General features: G+C 60.6%; 3 protein-coding genes across 4 annotated transcripts; 1 reads left to right on the forward strand and 2 right to left on the reverse strand.

Moving 5' to 3' along the window:
- Positions 1-1,694: 1,694 nt before the first annotated feature.
- LOC147231565 (E3 ubiquitin-protein ligase RNF31-like) lies at positions 1,695-11,512 on the reverse strand. 2 transcript variants are annotated; one of them, XM_086150451.1, is made up of 24 exons: positions 11,466-11,512; positions 10,193-10,398; positions 9,969-10,115; positions 9,710-9,865; positions 9,577-9,633; positions 8,859-8,982; positions 8,619-8,780; positions 8,389-8,539; positions 7,836-7,975; positions 7,505-7,689; positions 7,096-7,314; positions 6,681-6,998; positions 5,473-5,658; positions 5,197-5,403; positions 4,949-5,122; positions 4,349-4,447; positions 4,132-4,221; positions 3,937-4,051; positions 3,674-3,786; positions 3,091-3,204; positions 2,962-3,010; positions 2,643-2,739; positions 2,407-2,572; positions 1,695-2,006 (listed from the first exon to the last, which is right to left on the reverse strand). In XM_086150451.1, exons 2-24 carry the CDS (start codon positions 10,394-10,396, stop codon positions 1,959-1,961), a joined length of 3,321 nt encoding a protein of 1,106 aa, XP_086006577.1. In that variant the 5' UTR covers positions 10,397-10,398; positions 11,466-11,512; the 3' UTR covers positions 1,695-1,958. The 2 variants fall into 2 exon arrangements, with proteins under 2 accessions (XP_086006577.1, XP_086006576.1); XM_086150450.1 differs by having other exon boundaries at positions 11,292-11,490.
- Positions 11,513-11,949: 437 nt separating this feature from the next.
- Positions 11,950-15,134, forward strand: psme2 (proteasome activator subunit 2). The gene is made up of 11 exons (XM_086150457.1): positions 11,950-12,146; positions 12,398-12,430; positions 12,669-12,731; positions 13,202-13,288; positions 13,583-13,631; positions 13,704-13,801; positions 13,918-13,986; positions 14,046-14,113; positions 14,500-14,554; positions 14,619-14,705; positions 14,858-15,134. The coding sequence occupies exons 1-11, from the start codon at positions 12,099-12,101 to the stop codon at positions 14,936-14,938; spliced, it is 738 nt and encodes a 245-aa protein (XP_086006583.1). The 5' UTR covers positions 11,950-12,098; the 3' UTR covers positions 14,939-15,134.
- Positions 15,101-16,859, reverse strand: lsm5 (LSM5 homolog, U6 small nuclear RNA and mRNA degradation associated). The gene is made up of 5 exons (XM_086150459.1): positions 16,695-16,859; positions 16,076-16,171; positions 15,930-15,957; positions 15,383-15,455; positions 15,101-15,318 (listed from the first exon to the last, which is right to left on the reverse strand). Exons 1-5 carry the CDS (start codon positions 16,738-16,740, stop codon positions 15,286-15,288), a joined length of 276 nt encoding a protein of 91 aa, XP_086006585.1. The 5' UTR covers positions 16,741-16,859; the 3' UTR covers positions 15,101-15,285.
- Between the last annotated feature and the right edge of the window lie 842 nt (positions 16,860-17,701).

Below are 17,701 nucleotides of genomic sequence, written 5' to 3' on the forward strand. Positions count from 1 at the left end.
GGTCTGAAGACCTTTGGGAGCTTCTCAACATACCTGCCAGGGTTGTGGGGGAACCGGCCCCCGGGGGCTCGCTATCGAAAAGGGCAGAAACTACGTCTAAGGGGCTGTTATGCCAATGGGAGTTGTGCTAATACAGTTATGCTAACGGTGATGTTATGCTAATGGGGATGTTGTGCTGATACACAACATCCCCCGAAAAGGGCAGAAACTACGTCTAAGGGGCTGTTATGCCAATGGGAGTTGTGCTAATACAGTTATGCTAATGGAACTGTTATGCTAATGGGGATGTTATGCTAATGGAGATGTTATGCTACTGGAGGATGTTATGCTAATGAAGCGTTCGTTTGGACAAAGGAGCAACCTTAATGTGATTACCTGGACTGGAATGTGAAAAGGTGAAGCTGAAAAAAGGAGTGAAACCTGTTGGATCCCATGGACCGAGACTCAGGTGGAAGTGACCGGGGGACGGATCTGGTGGTGGGTCTTTCCTGGTGGTTTGGAGGGTTGCAGAAGGTCCTGGTCCGTCTTGGTATCAATCCCAGTGTGACCTTATGGTTCTACATAAGGTCTCATCCGAGGCCTCCTCCTCTGTTCGGCGATGGTTTTTCTGTTTTGACAAAGACGGCTTCTTTGACTCCTCTCTCCACACATTTGGCCAGAATACACTACAATGTTCCCTTCTATCATACTATTGTGCACTCCTTACCTCACTTGTTACTAAGACACTTATAGTTTTATCACTGCTTACTAAGACACTTTATAGTTTCACTGAGACACTTTATAGTTTATAGTTTATTTTATTTCTAATTCTGCCTTTCTTTTATTATTTATTACTGTTATATTTTCTGTAACTCTGGCACAGCAATTTCCTTCGGGATTAATAAAGTTGTTCTTATTCTTATTCTTATTCTTAATACGAACATTGCTGTCTTCAGAGGAGTTGCCCTTGTCCTCCAGGCATAGGTGGACCATGGAGTCGTGTCCTCGAGCAACAGCTCTCCTGTGTCGGGCCGTCCGTGTGTGCGGAGGTTGTTTGGTCTTTCCGATGTCCTCGCACTCCTCGGTGAAGGTGACAGCAGACGCCACCTTCCCCATCTTCAGCCTGGGTGTTTAGTCCTGAGCGTGCACGGGTCTTTGCCTCAAGGCGTTTGAAATGTACCGGTCTCTGGGTTTTTTCTTTCTCCGGAACACCAGGACCAAAGGGTTTGACGATGTTCTTCCGTTCGTGGTTGCCTTCCTCCTGTCAGGCGCTCCTGCGTCCGGTTGGTGATTTGGCGAAGGCCCGATTAGGGCAGCCGAAGGCGCAGGATCTCAGGGCCTTCCTAAGGCGCCGCACCTCGGTCTGGCTGCCTTTAGCGGTCGATGGGATGCTCTGGGCCCGGCGGTGAAGAGCTGTGATTCCCCCCACTTTGCGCTCAAGGAGGTGGTGCGAGTCGAAGGTAAACACTGTTCGGTACGAGGTTGGTTTCCTGTAAATCTCGACGTCCCGACGGATGCGAACACCACCTACTCGCTTGGTACTTGGTATCGCAACGAGCAGAAGGTCCGGGAACGTCTGGGGACCTGCCGAGGAACACCTTCAGAGGCTTTCCCGGCCCTGGCCAGCAGGTTCACCCGGAAGTCCGAGCGATTCGTACGTTGGCCGAAGCCTCGTCTGTAAAGCGACGATGAAGAAGCAGACCGAGAGCCAGGGCTTCCTTCTCCAGCTCCTTTTAATGACACCCGCTGAAGGGGTGGCCCAGCATCTCTGGACCCCACCTTCACGTAGAAGAACCCATCGACCACAAGAAAACCCGCGGGTTTCCGACCGGCGACGAAGCAGAAGTTCAGGACCAGCGGCCTCTGACCGGGAGATGTCCAGAAGAAACCCGAGTTCCTGGGCAGAAGCGGAAGGGAGGCAGCTTGAAGCGAAGACGACCGCGGCTCCACACCGAGTCCGAGGAACCGGAGGTCACCTCTCATTTGTTGCGGGGAACCTTCTCTCCAAGGGGAACCTCCATCAGTTTCTGTGGGCACGAGAGAAAAGAAGACGGCGTCAGTCTGGTCTTCACGGGTGGTCTCGGCCGACTCGGCGGAGGCCATCGGGACGGTGCGTTCGGGGGCCGTGGGATTTTAAGGCGTGGATGCCGGGACAGAGTGCCGCTCAGGCTTGCCGACACCGGGACGGTGAGGTTCGACCACGGAGGGTCTCCAAGACCCTCGTTCCTCCGGCGACTCGTCCTGCGCTCCGGGTCTCTTTGGCGGCCGAGGGGCGGGGCTTCGCCGAACCGCCCGCCCGTCAATCACGTGGGTCGTCCTCAGACCCTTCCCTCGTCCGAGCAGAATTTAGATATTTTTTTTCCAAATCGCGGCCGGCGGGAGGGAGCCTGTCCCTCGGGAGACGTCACTGGAGAAGAAGCGCCTCACCTTCAGCAGCCGAGCTCGGAAGGCGTCGTCGTCCTCGTTCTCCGGCCTCTGCGTGTCCACCTGGTACCTCTGGCAGGCCCGCAGAAGGTCGTCGGCGTCGTAGAGGGGGGCGGGGTCCAGGGCGTGTCCGTTGATCAGGCTCACCAGGTACTCCCTGTAGTGCTTCCTGCGAACCACACCGGCCGTTACGTCGGTTCCAGACCTCGGCCTTCTCCGGGACCCGGAAGCAAACTCACTCGCAGAGTCCGGCCTGGCCCGGCTTGGTCCGGACGCCGCAGGGGGAGTCGGCCTGCTGGCCGCCTTCGTCCTTCTGCTCCATCACGCCGCACGTGTCTGCGGCACGGAGAGGCCTTCGTGAGCGCCGGCGGACAAACGGAGGGAGGAGTTCTGTCGGGGAACCCCGGCCCGACGGAACCGGCATCTTCACGAGATGAGGAGCACCTCCTGATCCCAGACCTCCGGCGCTCTACAGACTCAACTTGATTTTATCTAAATGCCACCCGACGCGTCCCGCACCGTCTCCCGGACCTTCACGGTTCCAAGGTTCTACCTTACCGCACTGGGCTCCGCTCGAGGGATCCGTGTTGAACGCCACGCCGCTCCTCTGAGGACACACGACGTGAGGGAGAACATCAGTGACGGCGAAGCGGCCGCCGGTGGACAAACATCTGCGGCGTAGCTGACCTGCAGCAGAGCCTGCAGCCTCTGGGGCTCCCAGTCCCTCAGGTAGAACAGGCAGTCCCGGGGGTGGTGGGCGTGGAGGCCGCTGTACGTGCACTGGGCCGTCTTACACCCCGTCTGCAAGAGCCGGAGGACACACACCCTGACACGCCTGCGCACACACTACACAACAGCGGAAAACTACAAAAACGGTGCCGCGAGCTCAAGAACGCCGAGCTCGAGAACGACGAGTTATGTCTCGGTCGCGGCGGCAGCTCAGACATGAGCGCCTGAAGATCTCTGGTAAAACTTCACGTGACGATCCCGAAGGACGTCTGACCCACAAACATCTTCTCACTCGACGGACGGGGTGGTGGAGGTCCACCTCTCCATCTCTGACTGCACGTGGGTTTGGGGGAGCCGCCGAGGACTCCTTCATTCATCGTCTACGGCGCTCGTCCCGCACGGGCGCAGGGGACGGGTCAATCGCTGCTCGGATTGGACGAGAGGCACCGGTCATCCCGGACCAATCACGGGGCCTCGTACCGAGAGACTCACCGTCGCCCTCCAGGGGGCGTGGGGGGAAGGTCGGAGGTCAGGGCCTCACCTTGTGGTAGGGGTTGTTGCAGCCGCTGCAGAACTGGTACCTGCACTGGGTGCAGTTGAAGTGCATGCAGCCTCCCTTGGTGAGGGCGTACTGGAACCTGCAGTGAGGACACGCTGCACACACACACACACACACACACACACACACACACACACACACACAGGTTCATATCCTAACCCTCCAGAGACATGGACTGATTTCAGGACGTTTCTCCTGGCTTGGAGCTCTCGGCGGCAGCGGGCGTTCTAGCAGAGGAGGCTCACTGATGCCGTTGTCCCTCAGGTATCCCGCCAGGCCCTGCCTCTGGTACTCGGGGTCGTTGTCCCTCTTCCACTGCTGGAACTGCTCGCAGGACAGGTCCTGGTGCTGAGGCTCCCACTGAGAGCACACCGGCGGGCGTCAGACGAGGCGGGAGGTCGTCCCCGGCTCCTCGGCCCCGCCGGACGCTCCGTACTCACCGCTTTCTTGCACTGGGCGCAAAAACTGTTCCTGCACGACGGGCAGGTGACTTTCAGCTGGTCTCCGTCGTTGATCAGCCCGAAGGTGCACTGAGGCGGAAAGCGGAGGCGTGTTTGCACGGCGGACAGGGAAGCCCTTTCACGGAGCAGATCTCGGACCGGAGGTCCTCCGAACCCGGACCGGAGGTCTTCGCGGCCCAATCGGCGGCCCACTCACATGGCAGCACCACAGGAACTTGGGGTCCTTCATAAGGGCGTGCTCCGTCAGCTTCTTGTGGAACAGCTCGTACACGTCCGGCTCCAGGCAGTCCCGCAGCTGCAGGGACGACACGCGAGCGTGAGCGTGAGCGTCACGTACGGGTTCACCGGCCGCAACCCAGGAGAACCCGGCGCCAGGAGGACCGACAGCCCGGTACCAGAACCCCTCAATCTCTAACACGCCTGTGTGGGATCCCGGTTACAACTGCGCTAAGGTGTGTGTGTGTTCAAACCAGGATCACACACACACACACACACACACACACACACCAGATCCATGCCGGGTCTGGTTTTCAAGGTGGTCTTCAAAGGACTGTTGTGACATCCCATAATAATGATCATCTCCCCGAGGAGACGCACAGCGGCCGGGTCTGATTGGTGCCCGCGGGTCAGCTGCCGTCACATGACCCGACCCGTCGTATCTCCTCCTGTCGGAGCTGCTCTGGAAGTCCTGCACCTCCAGGTCTTTGCGGCAGGTCTGGTCCAGGGCGGCTCGGCGAGCACCGGGTTCTTCTTCCGCCTCCAATAACGCGCTTCCCTTCCCGACGTCCCGCCTCACCTGGATGTCCAGCGTGGAGAAGTAGCTGTCCAGCTTCTCGGGGTCGTTGATGTCGGGCTCGCCGCAGACGGGGCACACCATGTCCCGGATGTGCTTGTCCCTCACGGCGATGGCGAAGTGCTGCCTGAAGCAGTCGTGGCACACGGAGCACTGGCAGGAGGTCAGCGACTGCATCTGAGGAGGAAGCGGCGAGCAGAGTCAGAGTCGACCCACGGCGAGGACCCGGGGCGGCGAGCCGGTCCGCTCACCTTGCTGCGAGGGAAGATGCTGAGGCAGACGGGACACTCGTTGTTGAGGAGCCGCCTGATGAAGTCCTTGTCGTGAGACTCCTTCACCGCCTGCACCACGTCCTCCAGCGAGTAGGTGACGCCGGGCTCCTGCAGCAGCGACAGGATCAGCTCGCAGCGCCCCCAGCTGGGCAGGTCGTACAGCGCCAGGAGACGCCGGCACATCCTCTGCGGGGGGAGAGCGGAGGGTTGAGGAACACGAGCCGGAACGCCCGGACCTTCTGAGGGCGCGCGTACCTGCTTGTCGGGGTGCTTGGGGTCGACGGGGGGCTCCGGCCGGTCGGTCCAGATGCGCTGGTGGAAAGGTTCCAGGAGGGGCCGCTGGAGGAGCGACAGGGCCTCCTTCACCTGGCCTCCGCTCAGCCTCAGAGCCTCCTCACACTGGGACACGTCCCTGAAGCCCAGGGAGTGAAGCTCCTTCATCTGCAGGGGAGAAAACAACACCGCCGCACCTTCAGGGTCAGGAAGGCTCCCAGAAGCCCAGGGGATCAGACTACACCCCCGAACTAAAGCCTTCGGCGGTCGCCCGGGATGTTCCTTGGAGAACCTCAGAACGTCATCGTCCGAGATGACGCTTGTCCTCCCGCCGTCCAGGCTGGACCTGGAGCTCCAGAGGCCCTCTGTCCTCCGCCCGGACGACCAGAGCTTCCAGACAATGACCTTCCGTCACACCGGCTCCCGGTCCCATCACATCCGCTCACTCACACGCTCGTTCTCATGACCAAACCCAAAGTACAGAAGAGCTGCTGGAACACCAGGATTCGACGCGGCGACCGTCTCCGGGGACAGGAGGTCAGAAGGTCATTGTGAGGACACAACACACGGCAGGGGACGGACACCGAGCACGAGGAGCCCTGAGAAGACGGACAAGGGCGGAGAAGGGCAGATGTTCTGAGGAGCACGTCTGCGCAGACGTATGGAAACCCTGACGCCTCTCCAGAGAGAGCGGCCTTCTGCCCACCAGGCGGCTTCTGATCCACCGACGACGCGTCTCCTCTGAACGCGTTTGACGGTTTCACGTTTCCCAGCAGAAGGCCGGTTTCAGGTGAACACCTCCCAGCCGAGCCGCCGTGAACTCACGGCCCGCCGACGCCTCCTGACAGGCCGAGCTTCTGTGGGGTTCTGGTCTGCCGGCATCATCTGCTGTCGGCTCGGAGCACCTTCAAGGAGGCGCTTTGACCGGGGCGGGCGAGTGGGTGAGAGACACCCCGAGAAGCCCTCCGAGCAGGAGGAGCAGGAGGAGGCGGGGGAAACGGGGGAAACGGCGCCCCCTGTGGCGAGAGGCGGACCCTCCCCTCGGGTCACATGCTCTGCTGAACCCGTGACTGCCGGACTCGCTCCGTCGGCCCCCTGAGATCTTAGAGACCCGGCGGGTTCTCGGGAACGGCGGAACACGGACAAAGAGCGGTGAAGGTGCGAGTAGGGAGAAGAAAGATGGTCCTGACCTTGAGCTGTCGGTCTCTCAGCAGCCGTCTCACCGCTCTCTCCGTGTCTCCTCCGGCTGCCAGCCAGGCCAGCTTGGCCTCGGCCCTGGAGAGCTTCACCTGGTCTCCGTCCGGGCGCCGCTCCTCCGGCTCCTCCTGCCGGCCGCCGCCCTCCCCGGGCCCGTGGCTGAGCTGGACGGAGGCGGCCATGGCGCAGATGTCGTCCAGAAGGTGCGGCAGCTCCGAGGCCAGCCAGTCGCAGGGGCCCGTGTTCCCGGCGCCGCAGACGCAGAGGGCGGCGTAGACCTCCTCGGGGCTGACGCCGCGGCGCTCCGCCTCCTGAGGGAGAAGATACTGCGTGAGAGACCGCCGCTCCACGGGATCCGCGGCCACGGCCTCGGCTCTCCGCGCCCGGACTTCTCCGGAAGGTCCCTACTCTGATCTGCTGGATGAGGCCCAGGCCGTCCTCCTTCATGCTGGCCTGCCTCTTCAGGTCCAGGCTGATGATGGACCTGGGCTGGGTTCTCCTGAGGGACGGCGTCTGCAAGACGGGCTGCGAGGAAGGACCTCCTGCAGGCTCTTTGCAGGCCAGCCCGCATATTTCACAGTTGTTTGTGGGCTTGGTGTTCACGAAGGTGCAGAACTGGCAGGTCCACTGCAGACACACACACACACACACACACAGACAGACAGACAGACAGACAGACAGACAGACAGACAGACAGACAGACAGACAGACAGACAGACAGACAGACAGACAGACAGACAGACAGTGAGCAGATGGGAGATGCCACCACCACCACCACCACCACCGTTGTGACTGCAGGAGGATCGAGAAGAAGAACCTGAGCTCCGGCGCTGGTCACTGTTCCAGGGCTGGTCGGCGCCAGGCTGGGGGCGGGGCTGGGGGCGGGGCCGGGGGCGGGGCTCAGCACAGGGGGCGGGCGCGTGGCCAGGCGGGGGCGCTCACACACCTGGCAGAGGACGCTGCTGCCCGGGTTCACCACCGTGCAGCTCTTACATCTCCACTCTGAGGGACGACAAGCAGGACGCCACTGGTTAGTAAGATCAGCTGCTGCTCACACATCCGTCCGTCCGTCCACTCCTCCGTCCATCTGTCCGTCCGTCCATCTGTCCGTCCCCACCAAAGTGTGGTGTAAGTGTTTCTGGTCTGACCGGAGCTGGGTGCTGTGGCGGTGTCCTGGCCGGCGTTGGCGGCGTTGGCGAGCCGCGGGCGCTCGCAGGTGGAGCAGAGCACGGCCTGGGTCTGGTTCACGGTGGTGCAGTGAGCGCACACCCAGGAGGACTGCGGCGGGCTGGAGGACACACGGGAGCAGAAGGTTTCCACAGGGTCCTCGCCACGTGCAGATGCCCGAGGCGGAGACTTCAAGTCATTTCTGCCGGAAGCAGAGGTCGCCTCGGCCTAGACTTCTTTCTCCGGCTTGTCGAATCTGTGGATTCTCAGGTCGAGGCAACAGTCCCAGGCACCGAGCCCGCTGCCCCCCCCACCTGGTGGTCCTGGCCCGCTGTCCCCCCCCCACCTGGTGGTCCTGGCCCAGTGTCCCCCCTCACCTGGTGGTCCTGGCCCGCTGTCCCCCCCAACCTGGTGGTCCTGGCCCGCTGTCCCCCCCCACCTGGTGGTCCTGGCCCGCTGTCCCCCCCCACCTGGTGGTCCTGGCCCGCTGCCCCCCCCCCACCTGGTGGTCCTGGCCCGCTGTCCCCCCCTCACCTGGTGGTCTTGCTGGGTGTGAAGGCCACCCTGCTGTGTCCCTTGCGCTCGGGGTGAAGGTGCACCAGGTTGTCACACTTGAGGCAGAGCCTCTGGACGCAGACGGAGCACTGGGTCTGCGCCGCGATGATGCCGCAGATGTTGCACATCTCTTGAGGGCGAGAGACCGAACAGGTGAGATGTTTGAGGAGCGGCGAGACTCCTCCGGAGAGCCGGGGTCGGCGCCTCACCTCGCTCAGAGGCCCGTCTCCTCTCCCTCCTGTGGTTGGTCCTGGACTGGTGGCGGTGGTAGAGGGCGTCGCAGTCGTCGCAGAAGGTGCGTCCGTCGCAGGCGGAGCACCACAGGGCCGCGGCGTCTCCGCACAGGTTACACTCCCCGGCCGCGGCAGAACCTGGGAGGAGATCCACAAGACATCACGGGGTTCAGCGCGCCGCCACGTCCTCCGGATGAGCGGAGGAGAGCGGCCCACCTGCCGGGGGCTCCGGGGTCCGCGGGGGGACCGGAGAAGGTCTGGGCGGCGGGGGGACGACCCGAGGCTGCTCAGGAGGGCCCTCTGCAGGGGGGATGACCAGCGCGTCGCTCAACAAGGCCTCCTGAGGAGCACACATGGGGAGAAGGAGAGGACGCCGCTGGAGAGCTGCAGCAAGAACCGAGACAACGTTCACCTTCGCACGGAATCCACTTGATATTCATCCATTTGCTCCATCGCGATGTGCGACCCTGCTGTGATCGGACCCACCGATCGCAGGAACACATACAGAACCATAAGACCGTTCACCCGTCCGGGCTTCTGGACCCAAGAGGTCTCCGGTGAAGCCCCTGCATGTGTTTGGACTTCGGGAGGAAGCCGGCGCAGACACGGGGAGAACATGGAGTCGACGTGCAGGAATCCAACCAGGACCTCCTGCCGAGGCGGAGGTTCTAACCCTGCACCCGCGTTCCTGCCCTTCCTTGACAAATCACATCAACGGCGAGACCTTCCGGTCTGGACTCGGACCCCCGGGGGGTTGGAGCCCGCCAGGAGGCGGGGCTTAGTCCGGGCCGGTGACCCGTCAATCACACAGATCTCCGACCGTTCACCCTCTCGTTCACTCATCTGGGCCGTTCGGTTTTCGGCGAAGCTTCTGCAGGAACCCGTTTGCGTTGCTGCCGTCCCCGAGAACAGGCTGAGGAACACGGGCACTGACCTTCTGGAGGACCCAGGGGACGGTGTCTCTGAAGGCCTCCTGGTGAGGATGGGTTCCCTGAGCAAACACACGGGAATGAGAGGAGAACATCTAGTCGGGCAACACCCGCCGGGTGACGGCAGGTAGGACTCACCTTGATGAGCAGGTCCATCTCAAGGCGTAGGACCATGACCTCCAGCGTGACGGCGGCGACCTTCTCCACGTGTGGCTCGGTGACCGTGTCGGGGAAGCTGAGGCCGTCGGGCTGCTGGTTGGTGTAGCCGTAGAGGAACAGGACCCTGCGGCCGCCCTGGGACAGGAGGAACCTTCAGACCTTCTGCTGTCACACACACACGCACGCACACACACACACACACACACACACACACACACACACACACACACACCCCTACCTTGATGGCGTCCACGGTGTTCCTGAAGACAGGGTTGTTGTGCTTCACGCTCCGCCAGTACCTGGGCCGGGCCGGGCAGGTCAGGTTGCAACCATACTTCTCCAGGATGCTCAGGGCCTTCACCAGTCTGTTCAGGGACTCCAGCACCTGAGGAGGACACGGAGAAGCTGGGCCGAGGAGCTCAGAGCGCCGCCTCCGAGCGCGGGGCGAGAGGCGACCTTTACCTCCGGTCGGTCGCGGCCCGCCACGTTCTCCCTCAGCATGGTCTCCACCGCCAGGTGCTGGTACTTCTCCTCCAGGGACAGAGCCATGGCGGCCATGGTGTGGACGTGGACCTTCACATCCTGGGCCGAGCCCGACGAGGCCAGGAGGGACCGGGCTCGTCTCCTCACCTCGTCCATCCGGACCGACGGAGAGTCGCCGCTCATCGCTGGTGGGGCGCAAACGCAAGCATTTCAATCATCTCGTCTGCTCGTCGCCTTCGGGCCTGCATTTACTGCAGAAAAGGAGGTCCTTTGGCGGACGGAGAACCTCAACGTGTGACAGACGCGAGGACGCCACAGGACCGCTGTCCTGAAGAACATCCCGCCGCTGTGCCTGATGCACAGAGAAGACGAGATGATGGAAGTTGACGGTCGAGAAACGACGGAAAGCTTCCACAAGTTTTCCCTGCGGGAGGAAACCCTCCGGCCGGGTGCAGATCCCCGGACGGCCGGAGATGTTTGGCGTTCTTCTAGAACCTCGCCTCGTTCTTCCCGCCGACCAGCATTTTCATCCGCACTTGAAGATGATCGGACGTCTCCAACCTCAAGTCCTCTGGAACTAGACGTTGCGTGATTTCAGATGAGGAGAAACTGCTCTTTGGCCCAGAAGCCACATGGAGAACATCTTGATGGTTCTCCGTGTGGATCCAGAGCCTGGCTGGAGAAGCTCTGCCACTGCCGTGCGTGAGAGGCGCGCAGAGAACCTCCCTCTCCCTGAGACACCCGTGATATCTGAGGCGGCGGAGGCGACGCTCACAACCCGGAAACTACAACTTTCGACATTTCGATACGACGCAAGGACAGAAACTGGCTTTTCCGACCCTTTCCGGTGACACTCGAACGCCTCTCCGGTGCCAAACAACAAGCTGTCCGGCGGCCGTGACGCGGAGCCTCGGCGGGGAAGTCCGGACTCCGTGGGACCGGAGCGCCGGTGCCGACCCGCCGTGCCTTCAACCGACGGAACCGGAGCCCTCCGTGGCGGGAGGAGCGTCGTTTCGCGAAGCCGCGGCCACCGGACGAGACTCTGCGCCGGAACGGAAACTTCTCTCGTCGGACGAACCTGCCGGGGAAGCCGTCCGAGCGGCCCGCCGGTCCTCCGCGGTCCTCCCCCGGTCCTCCCCCGGTCCTTTCCCGGTCCCTTCCCGGTCCACCGGCTTCCGACAACTCCAAGAAAGCGACTTTTCCGGTAGGCGAGCGGGACCGCACTTCCCGTCCGCGGCGGTCGTCGCCTCACCTGTCGGCGACGCCTCGACCAGCGGGAGCGTGAAGGCGGCTTCAGGGCGGAAGTGGTGTTTGTGTTCGCCTTCCACTTCCGCCGAACTTTGAGTTCACAAAATAAAAGCCGCGGCGTGGAAGAAGAAAAAACCACGAATCGGAAACACTCGGCCGATCCGCGGACGGAAGTAGAGTCAGACTGCAGAACCCGGGGGAACCCTGCAGAACCCTAGAGAACCCTGCAGAACCCTAGAGAACCCTGCAGAAACCTAGAGAACCCTGCAGAACACTAGAGAACCCTGCAGAACCCGGGCGGGAGAACCCTGCAGAACAGGCTCTGCAAAGGTCGGGCATAAAGGACTGCTTGTGTGTTTTTGAAAGGAAACCAGGTCCAAACATGAACGTATTTGTTCGGTGTTCTCCGGTTCTCCGCGTCCCGGTGACGCGGTGCTGGCCTGTTCCGGGGGGGGGGGGGGGCGCGTGGGAGGCGCGTCGCTGCTTTTAAATCGAAAGTAAGATCTGAGGAGGAAATAGACGGAAAGACACTTCCACCCCACGGCGCCGTCACGCTGCACCCGAACCAGGAGCGGATCCGAACCCTCGACCCGCCGGACACCTTCTCACTTGATCCAGAACCGATTCTTTACCCGCCATGTCGAAGAAGTCCACGCTGAAGATCAGCGGCGCCAGCGCGGCCAAGGTGAGACCTCCGCCCGCCTCCGGGGCTCCTCACCGGGCTCCTCACCCGGGAGAGGGGAAGACCGGGGAGGGAAAGACCGGGAGGGAAAGACCGGGGAGGGAAAGACCGGGAGAGGAAGACCGGGGAGGCGTTTGAGGGTTTGGGAGGGAGAGGAAGAGAAGGAAAGAAGGGAAAGGACGAGAGGAAAACCGAAAGGAACCGTGTAGCATGACTCAGCAGTTCCTGACCTCCCCTGACCTCTGACCCCACAGGTGGAGGCCTTCAGGCAGCTTCTGGTTCAGCAGGTCAGTCTGGCATCACGTGACCTCAACGGGGGGGGGGGGGGGCTGTGCCCACACACACACACACACACACATACACACACCACAACCCCTGTACCTGATCCCCAACACTCCAACAGACCTTTATTCTTTTACATTGTTTACAACTTTATTCTGTGTGTGAGTGTGTGAGTGTGTGTGTGTGTGTGTGTGTGTGTGTGTGTGTGTGTGAAGCTGCTTCTGACTCTGGTTTTCACCTCAGGCACATGGACTGTTCTCCACATACATCCCCTCCAAGATCGTGACACTGGATTCTATGTTGAAGGTCCGTCCACACACACACACACACACACACACACGCACACACACACACACGCACGCACGCACGCACGCACGCACGCACGCACGCACGCACGCACGCACGCACGCACGCACGCACGCACGCACGCACGCACGCTCGCACGCACGCACACAGATGAAAATACATGTCCGGAAGCAGAACAGTCAGCGAAAAAGCTATGAAAGGAAGCGGACGGACCATTTGGAATTATTTTATCAGATTTGAGATTCAAATTATAATTAAGATTTAATTGTAATTAAAATCAGTCTGTGGCCAGCAGAGAAGGCTTTGCAGGCCCTTACAGCCCAACACTGGTAACACTATGGGAGGCTGAGAGGATCTCTGGTCAGGTGGAGGTGTGTGGGTATGACCCAGGTGTGTGTGTGTGTGTGTGTGTGTGTGTGTGTGTGTGTGTGTGTGTGTGTGTGTGTGTGTGTGTGTGTGTGTGTCTTCAGGATGAAGCTCTCAGCCTCTCAGACCTGTCGTCCCTCCAAGCGCCCCTGGAGATCCCCATCCCCGACCCGCCAGCCCCGGATGAGGAGGTGAGACACACACACACACACACACACACACACACACACACACACACACACCTGTGTGATCTCCTCACCTTGGAGTTGGAGGTCACAGGAGGACGCCCCCACAGTTCCCTCGTAGAACCAGATCCAGGTCCTGCTGTGGGGTCATGACGTCCGACTACGCTCAGTGTTGAGATCTGCTCTTCATCTCATGTCAGAGGTCTCCTTCACGCTCCAGGAGATCCACCTTCTCCTCACGCTGCGGTCAAAGGGCCCCCCCCCCCCCCCCCTTATCTTCTGCCTGTTGTGACCTAACAGGAGATGGACACCGACGAGAACGAGGATGACGAGAAGAAGAAGAAGAAAGGTAGGCGCTCTCCTCCGAGCCCAGGCTGGTTCCTCCTGGACCAAACCAAACCTCCGGCTCTTCCTCCCGCAGCTCCCAAGTGTGGCTTCATCGGAGGCAACGAGAAGATCACGGCGCTGCTGGAGAAGGTGAAGCCGGAGATCTCGGGCCTCAGAGAGACCATCGTCACTGTGAGTGAGACGTCCCCCGTCTGAAGGCATCTTCACCGGAGCTCCGGAGGGCTCGGCGTTCTTCTACCGCCGAGGCTCCGACCTGGAAATGACCTCGAGTCCATCTCCTCCTCCAGGTGTCCTGCTGGATCCAGCACCTCATCCCCAAAATAGAGGACGGCAACGACTTTGGCGTGGCCATCCAGGTGGGTGTTCCTCAGGGGGGCTTGGTCCTCACGGCCTCCTGACACTCTGCTCTGAACAGGAGAAGATCCTGGAGAGGCTAGCGGCGGTGAAGACCAAGGTGGACGCCTTCCAGACCAACATCAACAAGTAGGGTGACAGCACACACACCCGCACACGCACCCGCACACACACACACGCACACACACCATATGACCCGAAGCTCTGGTGTCCACTCACTCTTTTGCTGATGGACCTGAGGTGGTGTCAGGGTGGAGAAGGTGACCAGGTCCTGTGGTCGCTGTCGGACCACCGGACGAAGGTGCGATGGGTCAGGGGAACGCGGACGCCTCGCCGAAGGTCAAACCTCAGGGCAGAAGCTGCTATGAGCCGGAGATCCAGGAGGTCCCGGCTGGACCTCCGTCTGATCCGGAGCGGCGAAAACACGAATTGAACTGATTTGAAGGCGGCGCCTCGGAGCCTCCGGTCACATGGTCGCTCAGGTTCTCCTCACTCACGGACCTCTGACCCTGCAGGTACTTCTCCGAGCGGGGGGACGCCGTGGCCAAGGCCTCCAAGGAGACCCACGTGGTGAGTGTTGCTCCTCCAGAAGCAGAAGGTCCGCCCGCCTCCTCTGACTCTCCATTTGCTGCAGATGGACTACCGCTCGCTGGTCCACGAGAAGGACCAGGCCATCTACTCCGAGGTCATCGTCATGGTGCTGGACATCCGCGGCTACTATGTGAGTCGGGGGGGTTCTTCTCGTGAATCCCGATGAACCTTCGGACAGAGGAGACCTCCGGTCATGGGTCGCCTGAAGGGCTCAGATGTTTGGAGGTTCTGACAGCAGAAGCGGGACTTTAGTTCAGGACTCTTCTCTGCCGTCCCTTTCAGGCTGAGCTTTATGACATCATCTGGAAGAACCTGGAGAAGGTGACCAACCCCAAGGGAGAAGAGAAACCCTCCATGTACTGACGCCGGAGACGGGGGCCGAGGACCATCTCCGGGAGCCCCGGTAGATCTCAGAGAGCTGAGGCTGATCTCCGGGGGGCCTTCGTCACAGAACATCTCACGGGTCCGGGTGTCTCCACCCGGCGTGCTCCTCGCTGGGAGCAGAGCTTCCAGAAAGAAATAAAGTGGTTGCAAATGATTCTTTATTTGTAACAAAGAAGAGCTGTGTCTGAGTGACGTCTGTGTGGAGAATCCACGTCTCCATTCTACAAACATCTACATACAAAAAAAAACAAAAACAAAAAACCCGGGGGTCCCAGTCAGCCGAGGGTCAGTAGAAACATCTCCAGGACCCGGCGGTGATGCCGGTCTCACACTTCTGGTCCTTCTCCGCCGGGAATGAGCTGCAGAAGACACGGGGGTGAGCGAGGGGCCTCGTGCCGAGGAGGTCCGGGTCCAGACACGTACCATGGTGATGTTGTTGCCGTTCAGCAGGATCTGGTCCAACTTGGTGATCCTCCGCCCTTCCGGTGTGATTTCACTGAAAGCACAGACGGGTTTGTAGATGAAGGTCAGAGGAGGACCGGCGCGTCGCCATCGTCCACGACGGGACGCGCCGCCGAGCTCCCGCCTTCTCCTTTGACCTGACAATCACCTGCCTCCGTCCAACCCTCCGCCTTCCTGTCCTCCTCCTCCCCTCCATCCATCCATCCATCCATCCATCCATCCATCCATCCATCCATCAACCTCCTGCTCTTCCTCCAGACCTCCACCCACCCACCCACACCTTCTCTGTCCTTGTCCCAAGAACAAGAAGACATCTATGAAGCCCTTTCCATCACAGCGCTGCCCAAAGCAGAAGAAGTAGGACTCCAAGAAACAAAGCATTCATTCATCTCTGTATCTGGACAGGAGGGAGAAGATAAGATGGGGTGGGTTGGTCCACCTCCAGTGGGGAGCTGACAGAACCCCAGCGGTCCTGAAAGCCTGGAGCCACCGAGACACTTCTACTCACAATTCTGTCACGTCCTCCAGGACCATGTCTGAGAGCTGAGGTTCAGGAGGAGCAAAGCTGTGGACCAGAGGAGCAGAAGGGGGGCAGAAGAGGAGTAGAAGGGGAGCAGAAGGGGAGCAGAGGCTGTTCTTCCGACTAAAGGATACTGACAAAGTCGTCGAAGCCCAGCAGGGTTCCCACGATCTCCTTGTCGGTTTTCATGACGATGTGGATGCGGGAGCCGATGCATTTGTCCACCAGCTCTGGAGGTGCAAGAACAACCGGGTCACTCTTTCAGTCACGCACTGATCATTGTTCACAGAATCGTTGGAAGCAGCAGCAGAGGAAGCAGAAGAAGCAGCAGCAGCAGCTGCAGCAGGCCGGGGATCCGCCGAGCGGCCGACACAACCACCTGCTGCGGCGCGGCTCCTTCAAACCGGGAGGTCAGCCTGCATTCAACCGGCGAGCACGACGGAGGAGCCCCGCAGCCGGAGGGGCCCCGCAACCCGGGGAGCCCCGCAGCCGGAGGAGCCCCGCAGCCGGAGGGGCCCCGCAACCCGGGGAGCCCCGCAGCCGGAGGAGCCCCGCAACTCGGGGAGCCCCGCAGCCGCCGACCGAACGCGGCCACAAGCGTGCTTCCGCCCGCCGGCGCGGGGCGAGTGGACGCTCACAGCCGCCGCACGACCGACGGAAGAACCGGACTTTTGAGCGCAGACGAGCCGCGCCGCGTCCAAGGCGGTTTTGCGGGCGAGGCGGCGCTCGGAGTGCGGGAGAGGCGGTACGAACCCAGGGGAAGCAGCTGCGACGGGTTGGTCGCCTGGGTGGACGCCATCTTGAACGCGGCTTCAGACTCGAGCGGCGGATACGAGACGCCGCGGCTCAGACACGAGCAGCCGAGCGACCGAGCGACCGAGCGGCCCGCACACACACGACGTCGATGGCGAGCACACGCACACGCATGCACACGCACGCACACACCGCCTGACGTCAGCCTGACGCTCCAACAAAGAGGCTGCAGGCACATCGAGAGCGTTCCCTCCGTCGCGCGCAGGAGTTTGGCGTGTTTTATTCCAGGTCGAAATGAGGATAAACATCGTCAAACAAGAGCGAGAAGGTCAGAGAAGCCAGACGGAGATGGTTGGGTCATGGACAGAGCAGGGATAGAGAATATACTGGAAGACGGATGCTGGGATCGGAGCTGCCAGACAGGAGGTCTGGAGGAAGACCAAAGAGAAGATTTATGGACGTCGTGAGAGAAGATATGAAGGTAGTAGGTGTGAGAGAGGAGGATCCAGAGAAGAGGGTTGGATGGAGTAAGTTGACTCGCTGTGGAGACACCGGAAGGGAAAAGCCCAAAGAAGAAGAAGAAGAAGAAGAAGAAGAAGAAGAAGAAGAAGAATCATCAAACTGGAGCGTCCCATTGCCCTTCTTACCGAGGAGTTGGAGTCAAAACCCCTTGTAAATATTGTATTTAGCTGTGGCTTTTGCTCCTCAGAGATGAAGAGGCAGGCGTGTTCCTCAGTCTGGAGCTCACGGGGAACCAGCAGAACTTTCAAGTGTCCCTCACCTTCCTCCGGTCAGGGCCGGAGGTCTTCTTCCCAGCTCTCACATTACATGACGGTCCTTTGGGAGACGCTTTTATCCAAAGCCACTTCCAGAAAGTGCAATTCAGTCACTGAAGATCAGAAGTACCAGCAGTCGGAAGTCAGAAGTGACCGTTTGACCAAATAGCCATCAGAACCACATACCTACATACATATATACATATATACACACACACATACATACACACA

Source organism: Fistularia commersonii, chromosome 8, assembly GCF_037954325.1.
Source record: "Fistularia commersonii isolate RoL2024-O1a breed Wild chromosome 8, RoL_Fcom_v1.0, whole genome shotgun sequence".
Taxonomy (NCBI): Eukaryota; Metazoa; Chordata; class Actinopteri; order Syngnathiformes; family Fistulariidae; genus Fistularia; species Fistularia commersonii.

What these genes read in the sequence shown, in the direction of transcription:
- LOC147231565 (XM_086150451.1), bottom strand. Translation starts at nt 10,396, where the DNA reads ATGAGCGGCGACTCTCCGTCGGTCCGGATGGACGAGGTGAGGAGACGA. An exon ending in GCCTCATCCAGCAGATCAGA is followed by an intron (nt 6,999 to 7,095) that starts GTAGGGACCTTC and finishes CTTCTCCCTCAG; the next exon opens with GAGGCGGAGCGCCGCGGCGT. An exon ending in TCTCCACGCTGGACATCCAG is followed by an intron (nt 4,448 to 4,948) that starts GTGAGGCGGGAC and finishes TCGTCCCTGCAG; the next exon opens with CTGCGGGACTGCCTGGAGCC.
- psme2 (XM_086150457.1), top strand. Translation starts at nt 12,099, where the DNA reads ATGTCGAAGAAGTCCACGCTGAAGATCAGCGGCGCCAGCGCGGCCAAG. An exon ending in ACTTTGGCGTGGCCATCCAG is followed by an intron (nt 13,987 to 14,045) that starts GTGGGTGTTCCT and finishes TGCTCTGAACAG; the next exon opens with GAGAAGATCCTGGAGAGGCT. An exon ending in TGGACATCCGCGGCTACTAT is followed by an intron (nt 14,706 to 14,857) that starts GTGAGTCGGGGG and finishes CGTCCCTTTCAG; the next exon opens with GCTGAGCTTTATGACATCAT.
- lsm5 (XM_086150459.1), bottom strand. Translation starts at nt 16,740, where the DNA reads ATGGCGTCCACCCAGGCGACCAACCCGTCGCAGCTGCTTCCCCTGG. An exon ending in GGGCTTCGACGACTTTGTCA is followed by an intron (nt 15,958 to 16,075) that starts GTATCCTTTAGT and finishes CTCAGCTCTCAG; the next exon opens with ACATGGTCCTGGAGGACGTG. An exon ending in ACGGCAACAACATCACCATG is followed by an intron (nt 15,319 to 15,382) that starts GTACGTGTCTGG and finishes TGTCTTCTGCAG; the next exon opens with CTCATTCCCGGCGGAGAAGG.